This window comes from Pholcus phalangioides, unplaced genomic scaffold, assembly GCF_987345545.1.
Source record: "Pholcus phalangioides strain wild (caught in Gottingen) unplaced genomic scaffold, Ppha-v1.0 ptg000011l_1, whole genome shotgun sequence".
In the NCBI taxonomy this organism is placed as follows: Eukaryota; Metazoa; Arthropoda; class Arachnida; order Araneae; family Pholcidae; genus Pholcus; species Pholcus phalangioides.
In genome coordinates this window covers 62,324,505-62,340,287 of record NW_028301604.1, presented here as the reverse complement: position 1 = coordinate 62,340,287, position 15,783 = coordinate 62,324,505, and the positions used below count along the sequence as shown (strand labels likewise).

Below are 15,783 nucleotides of genomic sequence, written 5' to 3'. Positions count from 1 at the left end.
ATTTTATTTAAAACTTCCAGAGTCAGTTCTATACTATCCCTTATTGTCGACTGTATGTGCGTTAAATAAACTGCATTTCCTGAAACGTGATATAATCAGTATAAACACAAATAAGATGCTGATTATTTGAAATGCTAAATTATATGAACTTCAAAAAAAGAAATTCCAGAAAAGGGCTATTAATTTTTGCATAATTATAAAACGTATTCTGCTTGATAACAAACAGTCATGATTTGTTATTCTGTCTCTATTGTTTGCTGGTGTTCTTAATATTTTTTCTGCAAGTAATTGTTTTTTGGCAGCATTTGTTATGCTTGGTTGAATGACCATTGTACGCCTGATTCCATTGGTGGCTACTGGATGGGTGTCTGAATATATGTTCACATATTCGTTTCCTGTGAACATTGTTTCAGACGCTGACATGACTGGAAGGAAATGCAAAGGCAACAAGTCAAACGAGATCTATGGAGAATTTCATATAAAAAACCAATTAAGTTCAAAAACAGCACTTGAATCTCTTCTGATGTCATGTGGAAAGTTAAAGCCTTCAATATCTATGTCAGAAAAACTGCTTTCTTTTCAAGATCCTCATTTATCTCCTGTTAAAGAAGTAGTAGAAACTGAGCAAATTGAGTCATCAACAAGTCCTGGTGAAACCTTCTTTGACACCCAAAAACCAAATATTCTTATTTCTTCCGGGAAAGGTCACAGAAAACGTAAGAAATTGACTACAACAGTTGACAATGAGGAAGTACATATTCCTCATCAGGTTGACAAGGGTCTCAGTCCCATTGTTGTTCTCACAGCTGGACCATTTGGGCTGGATGTCAACGAAAATGATATTTTTGTTCAAACATATGATGCTCCAACCATGCAAGAGCCAAAAATCTCAAAAAACTGTACTGATAACAATGATTTATCTGATGGAAAAGTTCTGATACAGAAGGATTGTCCTAATCTGGAAATATTTTCTTCGAACTTTTCAAAAAAAATTGCGAGAAAAAAATTTACAGATAGCACTGAAAATCAGTGTTCATTTAAACTTAATGAAACCAATACTGATCAGTTAGTTGGCAATTATTTTGTAGAAAGAGGTACAAATATGGATTTGCTGGACACTTATTCAGTTTTTACATCAAATGATGAAAATGGAAAAGCAGAGAAATTGAGCAGTATTTCTGAATTGATGCTTGATACAGGAATAGGCACTGATTCCCCTGTAACCACTGATACCGCAAGTAGTCCTTTCAACCCTGAATTATGCTCATCATTCAGTTTGAATTCAATGAATTTGATACTACAAAAAGAAGACATATCAACTCAGACTATCCATATTAACACCATTTCAGCTCATACAAGTCCTATGGATGTGTCATTTTCTTTCACAGATTCTCTTGTTTCTTGCGATCCATTTGATAATATCATACATGTGGATTCTGTTGATGATATTAGTAAAATATTTGGATCACCGTGTTCTGAAAAACAAATTTTTTTTGAAAATAAACCTCACAGTTTTGATGATGCAACTTATGACTTTCAAGATTTTTTAGAGGATTATAAGAAGGAAAAGAATATAAATACGGTGGAATCTCTATCTACTACTGCCCCAGAAAATTTTCCAAGCATCTGTTTTTACAGTAAGTCAGAATATTCACAAAAAATCAGAGAAGTGTCTTCAGAAACAGATGATATTTTTACAGAAAACTTTGGAGCTTACAGAAATTTTAACAAAAAATGTGAAGCTGTTGGACACAAAGAAAATAATACTAATCAAATCAATGAAAAAAAGGAAAAAAGCAAGCTATTGAGATCCTACTCAATGGATGACACCTTGTTAGATCAGAAAAATTTAGAACTTTATGAAATGAACTTCATTTCTAACAGAAGTATAGACACAAATGAAATAACTATGCTTTCTCCTTGTGTCGAAAATTCAGTCATTGTTGCTGAAAACAAATGTGAGGTGAGAAAATCTGTACATGTTCATGCAAATGCGTTATCTTCTGAATGTGGGGAAGTGGAAAGAGAAATAACTGAGTTGACAATTGTTACTGATAGTAACAGTGTTTCATCCTCAACTGCTGAGATCATGTCTGCTCATTCAAGTGAATTATTTTGTTCATTTAAAGGTACTAGCATCATATCAGAAGACACATATGCTGAATGCAAAACTAGGAGCAATGAAAAGTTGGATGGGGCTACTACTGACCATCCTGAAAAAGAACCAGATGCTCAACCTGTTGATGAAAGCAATGAGAGGGTCTCGTTTGAAAACACTGACCCAGAGGAAAGTTTAATCTTGGTTTCTGAAGCTACCATGATTAGTGACCAGAGGATCTCTGAACTTCCCATTGAAAGCAAAAATGCAGGTTTTCAAGACAAATTGGTTGCAATACTTAAACATAGCAATGATGAGGCAGAAACTGAAGGTAAGAGATATGCTTACTACTTTTTATATGTTCCAGGTAGGATTTTAACAGAAGTTTTCAGAATAGTGCCGTTAGTTTTATAGAGTGAAAGCCATGGTGGAGTAAAACAAGTTAGTTTTATATAAAATTCACTTGTATAGATCTAATGGTACTACTGAATGTTTCATTATCATGCATGCACAAGTCATAGGCATTACCCTGTTCTAAACTCAGATAAACATTCTATAACAATTCAGGCAAAGAAAAAGATAAATTATAATATAAATATTCTTTCCAGAGAGAGAGAGGCACTAATGTTAACTAAAGAATACAATATTTCTGCTAATGAATGTAATACTTTCAGTAATCTGTATTTCCTTTGACTTACATGGCTTGTTATGTGATTCATGCTGAATTTGTATTAGTAAAAGGAAAAACAGAAATTTGTGACATTTTAATATATTTCATTGAATTAATTTTTACATGTAGAATTTCAAACAAACCAACCCTGCTGGTCTATGTCCTTAACCAGTCATATGCATCATTTTCATTTTGGTTTTTCGCGTTAAAGTTTCAACATAATTAGAACCTCCTTTATCTGAAATAAAAAAGGCTGAACCTATTTCGGGTACGAGTAAATATCTCTGTGGAGCTGGAAAATGATTATGTAAAACTATATATATATAATAATAGTCTATAAAGCTGATAAAGGGCTGAAAATTGAGTTGTAAATTTTTTTTTAAAAATACTACAGTGTAAAAACATGCTAGAAATTTTTTTGTTGTACTCATAAAGTTTTGTAGAAATTAAAAAAAATCAACTCAAAAATTACTTGTGTCGTTTCTTTGGTCACCGACATTGCATACACCCTCTAAGCCTGCACATATCTTTGAATATGCACATGTAAAAAATTATTTTGGTAATTCTGGATATAGGAGTTTTAAGTGTACAGTAAGGCCATTATGTGTGCAGGTGTCGAATAACTTCAATATCATGAAATATTTTCTAAATATTTTTGTGAGCCAGATAAAGTTATTTAAATAGGCTGAATTAGTCTGTGGCTCAGAGCTTGTGCAACTATGCCTCATATACAGGCTGTCCCACAAATTTGGACAGATTTTTAAAAATCATAAAAAATCAACAAATCGATGTGCTGGATTGCAGTTTGCGCCCTTAGACCTGTGAGAGAATCATTTTTTACATAAGAAAAAGAAATGAAATACTCATGATTGGTAGTGCCACATTAACAAAATACATGAAATGCTTCTAGATTATGCAGCAAACATTTGTTTTCACTTTAGAATGTAAAAACAGCAGAAATGTTTGTCATGTCCACCACCATATGCAGTTAAGCCATTAGACTTGCTTACAGCACATGGTAGTTAATAGCAGCGGAGATCTTGCAGAGAGATTCAGCTCAGACAAGGTTTGAAGTCCATATACCTTGCCTTAGCTGAAAGATCTATTGACTACTATATACTATATGCAAGTCTAATAGTTTTCTTGCATAAGGTGGTGGACACATTGAACATTTGTATTGTTTTAACATTCTCAAGTGAAAATGAATGTTTGCTGCATAATCTAGATGCATTTTATGTATTTTGTAAACGTGGCGCTACCTATTGATGAGAATGCCAGTTATTTTCTCTTCTTTGTTATGTTAAAAATCGAAATCTGACTCTTTGATAAGTTTAAAAGCATAAACTGTACCCCCATATATCAATGTATCAATTTTTTAATGATTTTTTAAATCCATCCAAATTTATGGAACAGCTTGTATATCCAGCAGTTGAGATCACAAAAGTTGTTCTTTACTGTCTTCGGAAGGGACTGAAACCAATTAACCGCAGACGTAAGGACCCCTAACTATATTACAATCAGAACATTTTCAGAATCATAAAAATTGCTGTGAGAAATTAAAAAAAATTGCTAAAAAAATAAAAAATTTACATTTCTTTCGTCCTCTATTGTTAATAAAAATTAAACATATTTATTATAAGGAACTAGTGCAATATTATTAGTCAATGAGGCTTTTCAAATAGACATCATAATCATCATCAGCATCACTCTGAGGGACAAACACTGGATGGTTCCCATAGAGATCAATGTTAAAATTGCCGATTTTAGCGAGAAATGTGGAAATTTAGGTTTTCTGCCACATCAATAATTTTCGAAATTGAATTGAATTTTTGATTTTCGAAATAAGTTTAAAAGCATAAGCTGTACCCCCATATATCAATGTATCAATTTTTTAATGATTTTTTAAATCCATCCAAATTTATGGAACAGCTTGTATATCCAGCAGTTGAGATCACAAAAGTTGTTCTTTACTGTCTTCGGAAGGGATTTCGGAAGGGTCTCGTTTAGAGATACGAAGCCCAGAAAATTAAATATAAAATATTGAGCCACACCCACTTTTGAGGTGGATATCCATGCAATAACATTGATTTCAGCTTTTTATTTATAACTTTTTAAGCCCGAAAATGAGAATTAATGTCTCTGTATTGTCTTTTATTATCCAATTGCATCACTCCATGTAGTTTTGGATGTTTTGAAATTAATTATGGACCCTTATAAATTACATTGAAGAAATTCCGCAGCTTTAATCAAGCATTTTTTGAAGCAAAAACAGGCAGATCGATAATTTGAAAAAAAAAATTGAAATATCTAGCTCCCATTAAAAAGAAAAAGATTCATTTCTGTTTCTTTTTCGCCGCCTGGCAGTCAAGTGGTTAGGGAACTAGCTTCTCACTGTGCAGGTCTGAGTTCGAATCCCGGTTCGGGCATGGATGTTTACTAACACTAACAAATTCCCTGGACGGATCATGCTGATCCCTTGGGAATACGTGAGAATCACGTTATTATTATTATTATTATTTTATTTAAATTTGTTTCTTTCATGAGTCGCACAAGAAGTCACCATATTGGTTATCTTGTATGTCCCTCAAGAAAGAGGGAAATATCACGTGATCCAAAAAGCCTCATAACATTGTAAATTCAAAAGGCAGATGCAAATATAAATTAAGGTACACCAGGGTAAGTGGAACAGCAAATTTTTTATTAGTGCTAATTCAACCTTGCATCTACACTGGAGAAAAGTCAATAAAACTTGAAAATATAGCAGCCAGTTTGTTAAATCATGCATTTTTTTATTATGGTTAATATTTTGTTTTCTTCAGTGTCCCCTTTCAAGATTCTTTTTTTAGTTAACCATAGGTTCCACTTGTCCCACTCATCTAGACAAGTGGATTCTATGGTTGATTGTGCTTCATGAAATGATGATCATGAATGATACATAAATGAAAGAAATATGAACAAAGGAAAAAAAATTCATTTGAATGATAGCCTTTTATTTTAATATTCTTAAAATACAAAGCTAATTAACAATCTTAGTATGCAGAAAAGTCACAATGTAAAATCCCTTTTTCTAAGCATTAGTCAACAATATATGAGGCAAATAAGAAGGAAAATGTGAATTTTTCCAAGACTGTCAAATTTTGGAATGTATAGAAATATCTGAAATTTGTTACTTCAAATAATACTTTGTCTTTAATGTTGGTCCATTGTGAGGTAGATGTAATAGCAATTATTCTTCCAAATTTAGTCTTAACTTTGGTTTATTGTTTACCAAAAACCTCAACTGATTTTTTATTTGTGATTTTCACAAGAGTCTAGTCACCAACCGTTATTTCTGAAATGGTTTTTGACACTATGTCTATGAAGTTTCGTTCTTCTTCGACACCAATCATTTAGGTTCACATATGGGCAGAGATACCAGGGGACAATGACGGAGTCGACTGATCTAATGTATATGCATATATATATAGCAAGAATTATAAAAGAGCAACTGACAGAAATCAGATTTATTTGAAAAATTTCAAAAGTCAGAGTACAGCGCCAAAAAGGCAGCTTTATACATATGACTCAAAATTATTTCACATATTTAAATATATATATATATATATGAATTGGTATCATGCCTCCAGCTTTCATCAACGTGCCCCCCCCCCCAAGTCTTTCATGTCCATTTCTGCCTATGGGTCTATAGAAGCAGGGTTCCCCAGTTCAAGAAAAATAAGGGGGAAGCGGTGCCCCCTTGATTCTTACTTTCCCATAAGAAATATCATAATTTTATTATAATGACATAATGAAATATAAAAGGGTTTTGAGTTCAAAAGATCAATATTAGGCTGATAATATAGCAGCTATATTGTAAATGAAAAGAGCACAACACAAGGGCGTAGCGACTTGGGGGTCTGGGCCCCCCCCCCCCCGAAATGTGAGAAAATGACCAAAAAAAGGGAAAAAGATGGCCAAATCCATTGTTCTGTCACTTTGGTCCCCCCCCCCAAAATGAAAGTGGTCCCCCCCCCCAAAGGAAATTTCTGGCTACGCCCCTGGCACAACAGGTAGTAACATGATCAAAAACCTAACTTCTCCAAATGAAGTCGTCTTATAATCTATGAGCAGCCAGCTCACCAAGCATCTTTTTACTGAAAAATAAAGTAATAATGAAAAAAAAATTCTGCCAGAGATCGTTCCCAGAAGGTACAGGAATTTTACAAATCATATTAAGTTCCAGTTACCCCAGTGTACCTTGATTTAAAACTGAGAAAGTCTAATTGTCAAATAAAGTAAAACCTCCTCTCCAGACTGTTGATGTCCAGCTGTCACTACTCACGAGGGCTGAGAAAAAATGTTCTTTCTTATTTGGATCACTACAAGCTTTCTTTCTCAAGGAATATTTTTCCTATTTTTCAAGAAATGATAGGGCAATTTTGATGATGATAATTTTGGAGGCACTGTAAAAATTTGTATTTTTGTGCATTCATCCATGTAAAAATCATGATGAAGTGAAATTTTCAAATAGATGAAAATTTATTGAACCACAAATGGGGTGTTTGACAAAATTCTATTAAATCACAAAAAAAAATTATTCTATATTTGCACTATCTGAGGTTTCTCAATGATCTACTATAGTTGACACTCATTTTTATAAACTTAAAAAGACTTGAACAATTAGTTTGTAAAATCAAAAGTTCGTGAATAGGGAAGAAATTCAAAGATATAGCATAATGTTTAGGACCAGAGGACTAATTGGTAAAAACATGCCAGTTGATAAATTCAAATGGCAACTTTGCTGCTTTGTTGAGACATCAGGACCTGTTGAGACAGTGCTGCAAAATAGATGCAATATATCAGTTACATGGTTAAATAGATGTTGAATGTGATACATAACAGAATTTCTGCTGTCATTCTCACTATCTTTTTTTGTTAGAGTGGACAGAGATGGATGAATCTGGTGCAATGAAACATCATATTCAAAAAACAACTCACATGACTTTGTCTATGCAGCAAAAATCTGATGAAATAAGTGATGACGAAGGTAAATCAACAATAATCTATTATTTTGTCATCTGTTTTCAAGTTATGATTTTTATTGCAATGAAAATAAAAATCTAATTTAAATAATTTCAAACAGGTTGTAATACACAAAGTAAAAAACATGGATGACTGGATATAGGATATGGAGAAGAATTTTCAAAAGAAAATTCTTCATTCCTGTACAGGAAATCAAAACCTGTGTACCCTTACATTGTATATTATGTACACTGAACAGGACTGTCAGCCTCCTAACTCAGTCCGTAGCTCATGTTCAATTTCCATCAGAGGGTTGTCGAGTTTTTATTCCAAAATTTATCTCCACATTGTATCTGGTATTCTATACTTTGTATTTATAGCAGAGAGTGACACAATCATCTTGCTCTCAGGTTCTAATATGACAACTAAAACAGTAATTTCTTACTTGTTTCATATAAATGAAAAAAAAAAGGCAAATATAGTTGAACTCAATTACTATGACATCAGAGCTAATACAAGCATTTCTTATATTACCTTCTGTTTGGTATTTAATTGGAATAGAAATTTAGAAATTTTTTGTGCTCCCTCAAATAGAAATTTGGTTAATACAACCAAATTTCACAAACATAAGTAATGTGAGTTTCTTGAAGTTACCTTCTTAAAAAAATGAGTAAATGTGACAGAGTTTATCCTTTTCCAAAAATTAATTTTTACCTTTGTTCTAGGTGAAACCAAGAGCAATAATCAAAAGGTCATTATTTATCAAATGAACCCTAGAATGTAAAAAGCATGCATTTCAAATTCTTGATTAATGGTCACCCCTCTTTTACAGATGGATTTTTGTCCCAGCCGGTGTCTGTAAAAGAGAGGTTTTACTGTATATATTACTTAATTTAATTATGCTGCGCCACCAAATATAACTTTTCACCCACCTTAATAAATCTATAACTTAGACTCTTGCTTGGAATTTTAAAAATAAACCAATTTACTAATCAGTGTTGAATTTATGGATTTTATAGTGTAACAATACATTATAATATATATGCTGTTTGTGGAAATTTTTGTGTATTTTTTTTAATACCAACTTTATTAAAAACCAGGTGCTCTTCATGCAGATGATGAATTAAGTGGTGTAATTAGTGGTGAAAGTGAAAATATGGCAGCATTAGACTCACCAGAATTGAGTTTTGCTGAGAAAAGAGAATTTTTCCAAAAACTGTCTCTATCCTCATCTTCACCTTCAGGCACACCTTCTCATGTGACAAAATCAGTTACTTTAGAAGAACTTCAAGCACCTGATACTGAAAATCGAGATACCTTGAAATATATTGGTGAAGAACAGAGTCCGGATGAACACCCCAGCTTTGCAGAGAAGGTGAAGTTTTTTGAAAAAACGTCTGAACATTCGGAAAAGCATTCCGATGAGGAAAAAGATCTAAGAGGTGTAAAAACAGAGCTTTGGACTGTATTTAATGAAAAAGGAGATAAAGTTCAACCCAATGTTAGGGAAATAAAAAAGAGAATTGAAGAAGGACATAAAAATGAACTAGACATGTCTGCTGCAGATGCTGATGAAAAGAAAGAAATATCTTTGATTAAATCAACTTGTGATGAAAAAGATTGTACTTCATTGTCATTTTATGAAAATAAAAAGGCTTATGAAACAAAGATGGGCACTTGTGGAAACGTATCAGTAGAAAAAACAGAGGTTGAGGTTCTTATTAAAAAGTTTGCACCTGGTAAAGAAGCTCTTGAGATATGTTCAGTTAAAGATGTAACTGATTCAGATATCTCGACTGAAAAAATTTCGGAAGTTACTCACCTTGCAGAATTCAAAGCACCATGCTCAGATGGTGTGAAGAAAACTAATGAATTCTCTGTATGCAAAATAAAGGATATGGATGAAAATGAAATAGCGACTGGTACTGAAGTTACATCACAACATGTTGTTTTGAAAAAACATATAAGTGAGGATAAGCATATTTCAATTTCTGATGTGAATTCTGAATTAGAAGTTGTTTCTAGCAAAAAAGACATTTTCCCTAACCGTGAATCACATTACAACAGTAAAACAGAGCTTCCTCTCTCACCAGGAATTGACTTTGCATTTGAAACAGTTCAGGTTTTCAGTATGGATCAAGGAGAAGTAAAAAAACTGAGCCCTACAAGGATAACCCCATTACATTCTCCTAATGAGGCTGAAGACTTCAAAATATCTTTAGGTGGGAATGAAGTTATTTCACAAGGTTGTGGCATAAAAACAACAGAAAAAAGCATTGTTTCACAAAAAATCCAGCTGACCGAATTTGTTGATTCATCAAATGAAATGGGATTTTTACTAACTAAAACCAGTGAAAATGAAGAATTCTCTGACACAAATCAGAATGAAAGCCAGAATAAAATGTTACCTACCGAAGCATTGGCCATCAAGTCACTAAATGTTGTTGAATCTTTACCTGAATTGCATACCAAGACTATTCAAAAGAATCCTCAGCAGCAATCCATAAACTCTGAACATCCACTAGATTCACCTTCAGAAAGACCATCTGCTAAAAGTACAACAAGTGCATTTAAAAAGGGTAATGTGAGTTGTACTGAAACATGGGTAAGGGAATCTCCTGATAATATTAGTGTTCTAAAGGATGTAGCTCATACTACATTAGGCAAGCAAGAAATTTTTGTTTGTACAGAAGAAACTTTAGATAATGTTAAAAAAATTTTATCTAAAGCTGATGCTGAGTTTAATGTCATACTTCCAGGGGTGGACAACATATCAATAGGCAGAACTGAAAAACAATCTGATGAAGGAGAGCAAGTAAAAGATGAGTTGGAAAAAATATCTCTGGATTCCCCAGATAGTAGCATTGAAAAATCCCATTCAAGTATCTCCAATTCACTGAAAGATAGATCTGTGGAAATAAATAATATTGAAATAGTCCCAGTACTAGAAGTATCTGAAGAAATAAGTGAAATGTCTGTTGACATGACTGGACATGAAGCTTCAGGTACACCCTGCTCTTTCCATAAAGAAACTTCTATTGAACACAGTTCTGTTCACTCTGGAGCTGATATGGGTGAAAGCAACTCTACATCTGATGAGAAGAGCGAATATGATCTCAACAAAGCTGAAGCATTGATTGTTATAGAGAAGGCAGAATTCGAAGATGTTGAAAAACCTGTTGTGAATCAAACAGATAGTTCCATATATGATGCTTATAGGAATGTTCAGACACATAAATCAATTTCCACAACAAAAATTGTTGAACCTGTTATATCAAATCATTCAAAGGAAACTACAAGTATAGTTTTCACAACTTCAGCTGACAAAAAGGATCAATCAGGTATTCAAGGATCAAGCAAGCACATTTTAACAAATGCAAGCATCGGAGAGCAAGCAGTAGAAACACAAAAAATTGATGATTTCTTGAAAGCCATTGTTCAGCCTCCAGAAAGTGAAATTGCTTCCTTAACAGAAATGGAATGTGCAGAAAAAAGAACTGGGGAATGGATTGATCAGAATGACACTGCAATGAAAAATGAAACTTTCCATCAATATCATATTGAGTGTTTAGACAATGGCTTGGTATTTGATGAGAGGCCAATAACTTTAATGGATGATGAACTTCATAAACGAAGCTCCCCATCTGCAGAGTCTTTTGATGAAGAAGCTAGAGTTGAGAAATGTGATACTGATGTTATGATGCAACTGCTAGATTATGTATCTCAGAATGAAATTGAGTTAGCTGAAGTACGCACTGAAGATGAAGCTCCAGACATTGAGGAAGATGTATCACCATCTGCTGAAGAAGAGCTTAATAACAGATCTGGTCATGAAACTCAGAAAAGTGCTGAAAAAAGAGTAATGGATAATGCTACTGTTTCTCATACATCTGATATGATTTCAAAACTGGATACCCATTCAGAGCTAATAATTTCATCCCCAATGCGATCATCTTTTGGCTCAGTTGCTAGTCCATTGAAAAATGATGTTCTTACAGATCTTGATACAACAGTGGAACTCACAGTTCAAAGTGGCCATACTTTGAAGTCATTCCAGCCTCAGTCATCCTTAGAAGTTGAAGTTGGTAGTAGAGGTAGTGATGAAGGAGCTTTGTATGAACTGGACAAAGACCTTTTCCAATTAGAGGATGTTCAAGAAGAGCAACATCCAGAGATGATAGAAAAAGATAATGACACAGTGTTTCTGACCAATGAACAACAGAATGCAACTAATATTAGCAACATCACTTTGGAATGCCATTCAACAGGCAAGAAAAATGTATTTACAGGTATATTATTCGAATAGCATGCAACCACGAGCTAATTTGGAATTATTTGAACCACAAAAATGCTTCTTCAGAATTAATTGAATTACACTTTTTTATGATTTGCATATTCGCATGATTGTATTTTGATTTTATTCTGAATATATTAATGTTAGTTTGATTTTATTCAGAATGTATTTATGTTAGTTTGATTTTATTCTGAATGTATTTATGTTGGTTTGATTTTATTTAGAATGTATTTATATTTGTTTGATTTTATTTAGAATGTATTTAGTTGGTTTGATTTCATTTATGTAAATCTAGGTTTGTTCACGTATTATTATTTTTATGCTATGATAAAAATTACATGCATGTTTATCATTTTGTATAAATGACCTGAATCATATATTCCATGGGTTTATTTTAGTTTACTTTTTCAGATTAGATCTGTAAATCTTTATATTACAAAACCAATATATATTTCATTACCATATTCCAATTTTTTCTCATCTGTTCTTTAGTTTGTTTATGCAAAAATAATATCATTATTATAAAGTTTTTTATTATTAAAAATCATTAATTGCCTTTAGCAACACAGGGCTTGAGAAAAAAACTACAAACTGTTCTTTCATTATATGCAGCAGCTGTAATTAAAGAGGAGAACTTCAGGGCTTGATATCCATTAGAATTTATTTTTTTCAAACACAGCATAATTTCAAGCGACGCTATGTGATTTCAATTTTGATAAAGCAATGAAGTCTCTATATTACACTCTATTTTTACAAACAATTTCTACACAAAAAAAATTGTTTAATGTAAAATTTTTTTATCAAAAGGCTGACAGTTTCAACCTTTTTTATCACCGAAAATAATTTTTTACACTAAAATCATTTCCCTATAAGAAATTTGCTGATGGAATGCAGCAACTTTATTATATAAAGGCTCAACTGTTGTTAAAAAATTTTAAAACCACCAATTTTAACCACCATGGTAAAATCAGTGCGGTCTTAATACATGGGCATGGAGGGCCTCAAGAGATAAAGGGGTTTAAAAAATGAGATCTGGTTAAAATTTTTGAGAATTTCCCATATGGGGGCCTCAGAAAATTCCCTTGGCCCGGGAGGGGGCCCATGGTGCTCTTGAGGTGGCCATGGGTAAAAGAGTGCTGAATGTGATTCAAATTCACACTCAGAAACTTTTAATCATTTGAATTTGGGCATCTGATCTTACTCTTAGGAGTGCTGTCTCTTCTCATACAACCAACTACTAAGCCATACATGTACCTTTTCCATATTCCTTTGCGGAAACTCTAAAAAATTGGTACATGTTGGAATGTACGTGTAGTGAAACCTGAAGTGAAGTTTGTTTCTGTGTAAGTGTAATGCTTCTGATAAAACCTGTTTGACATCATTATTTTACACCCTGTTCATGATTGTGCCTCACTCATAAAGTTTTATTGTTGAAATAATAGTAGTGCTTCTGTGGCACTTCACTCATTTTACACTGTAAATGGGTTTACATAAAGGTCCCATGACTGTTATCAATATGCATAAAATGACCTCATGCTTCAAAAATAATGGATCTTCACAAGTACAATCAGGACAAGAGTAAAATTTTATATCAAATGAAAACTTGTTACATTTTTCACTAATGTAGTTGCAAATTAATTTGCAGACTTTGGTATAGTTGTAAATTACTTTAAATTAAATTAAATTTTCTTAAATTCAGAATGTTTTTTTTAGGAACTAAAGCACAGATCTTGCAGCACTTGGACAATGTCCATAAACCGGATATGCCATATTGAACTGTATAGAAAATTTGTCAAAAAATGTTTATGTATGCAAATTTGGTTATGTCAGCTGACTAGACTTCGCATAGTTTGGCATTTTGGAGTGTAAATAGGAAAATTAGCCTCACATCTTTGGTCACCTCAATCACGAACTTCAAAATGATAATTTTCTTTATCATAATAAAATTTCCATAGTCTGAAAAATGTGTACACCAAATATAGCTGCACATAACTTAATATGATTTACCTATTGAGCCTTAACACCTCCTCCTTGATTATGAGCACCCTGTATATGAAGGTAAATTAATGAGGTAATATATTTCTATATGAACGGTATTTGAAGAATTATTGCAAATAACACAGGACTGCAAATTTTAATTTACGAAAATTTGTTCGGAATCTATTTACTGTTCTGTGTTTTTGGCCACTGATTTCAAATGTTTTGCTTTCATTTTCCAACCATCACCTAATAATTTCTCACAAAAATGGATTTTAATACACATGAAAAACAGCTTAAAAATAAATACTTTCAACCCTTCTTCCTAAAAAACTAACTTTCTAAAGAATTTTTTATAATTATAGTAAAAAGCTAGCATAGAGAAAAGAAAAATTAATTTTATACTACTACTGTAATACTGTATACTTCTACATGCATAATACTGCATCACAGGGGCGTAGCCAGAAATTTCATTCGGGGGGGGGGACCAAAGTGACAGAACAATGGATTTGGCCATCTTTTTCCCCTTTTTTTGGTCATTTTCTCACATTTCGGGGGGGGGGGGGGAACCAGACCCCCAAGTTTCCCCCCCCCCCCGCTATGCCCTTGCTGCATCAACCACTGTAACTGATCAGCCTGTCAGAATTTATTAATTTTTGATGTAAGTTCATCTTCTAAATCACTATCTGATCAAACCAGCTGCTACATATTTTAACACCTTTACGGTTACTGGGGAAATTCTCTTTTGAACACCAGTGGAAGAAACTCATTTCAGCTATCCTCTGCTTCCTGTATATCTTTTCTTAGTATCATGAAACTTTGTTTTAACCCTATAGAATGTGGAAGTTTTTTCTATGTCTCTATTCTCCTGTTTAGTGATTTTTTTCTCCTGTTATAATGTATCTTCATATGTATGAGTGAGGGAAAAGAACACATAGGGTAGGGAAACAATTATATACATTCTGTTTAAATAGGAAAGGGTAAGAAAGAAGAGAGGGGATGAAAGAGAAATATTTTTTCCCTTTTATTTCTGAAATACAAGAAAGAGAAACAGTTTTATTGCTGATACTTCTAATCATCATCATCATTTGGCGTCCCATAAGGGAAGAGCCTAGGCAAATTTTGCCCATTGCTCTAACACCAAGTGGTTTAATATGAGTTGTGGGTCATGTGAGAATGAAGAGAAACATTATTCTGTGGAAATTCCCAGAGTTTGGTGGTTGCTCTGGGGACGAAAGTTATGGTATCTGTTACCACATTATATTGAATCTCTGTCTATGGGAGATTATGGAAAACCGCAACCGGTAAAGCCATATCAGAAAATTTGAGGCTGCTCCTGTCTGCGGTGCCCTTTTAGAAAAGGAGCAGAGAAGGTCTCAGAGATATGGCTGAGAACTCAACATGAAGTTATTAAATAGTAATGCATGAAAGTTCAAGTTAAAGCAGAATTGAAACTCACCATGAATTTAGGTGTTTAGTGTAATTGAGAAAATTTACCAGGTTGTAAATGCTGGGAGCATTAACAACTTCACTTAGTGTCACCTGATGATCACCGAAGTAGTTCCTTCTCGGGATAGAGAAGGCGGGACATCGTCCCACATAGTGGAGTGGAGTTTCGTCTTCTTCTCCACACGCCTGACACTTCTAATACATACCATGCAAATTTGTTGCCAAAAGCCTGTATGTGAAGGTGGTTAAATTAGTTATCTGACCAAACCATCTAAAATTCCAGTTTTCATATTT

General features: G+C 33.3%; 1 protein-coding gene across 21 annotated transcripts in view; it reads left to right on the top strand.

The window, feature by feature from the left end:
* The window catches only part of LOC149080678 (uncharacterized), a 312,101-nt gene that overhangs the window by 240,889 nt on the left and 55,429 nt on the right, over positions 1-15,783 (top strand). For 19 of the 21 annotated variants that reach the window (XM_089239891.1, XM_089239884.1, XM_089239883.1 and 16 more), the window contains 3 exons: positions 2,130-2,429; positions 7,687-7,794; positions 8,870-12,058. In XM_089239891.1, coding sequence (XP_089096017.1) covers positions 2,130-2,429; positions 7,687-7,794; positions 8,870-12,058 — 3,597 coding nt within the window. The remainder of the gene's footprint in view (positions 1-2,129; positions 2,430-7,686; positions 7,795-8,869; positions 12,059-15,783) is intronic. The other 2 variants (XM_089239878.1, XM_089239892.1) reach the window with 2 other exon arrangements.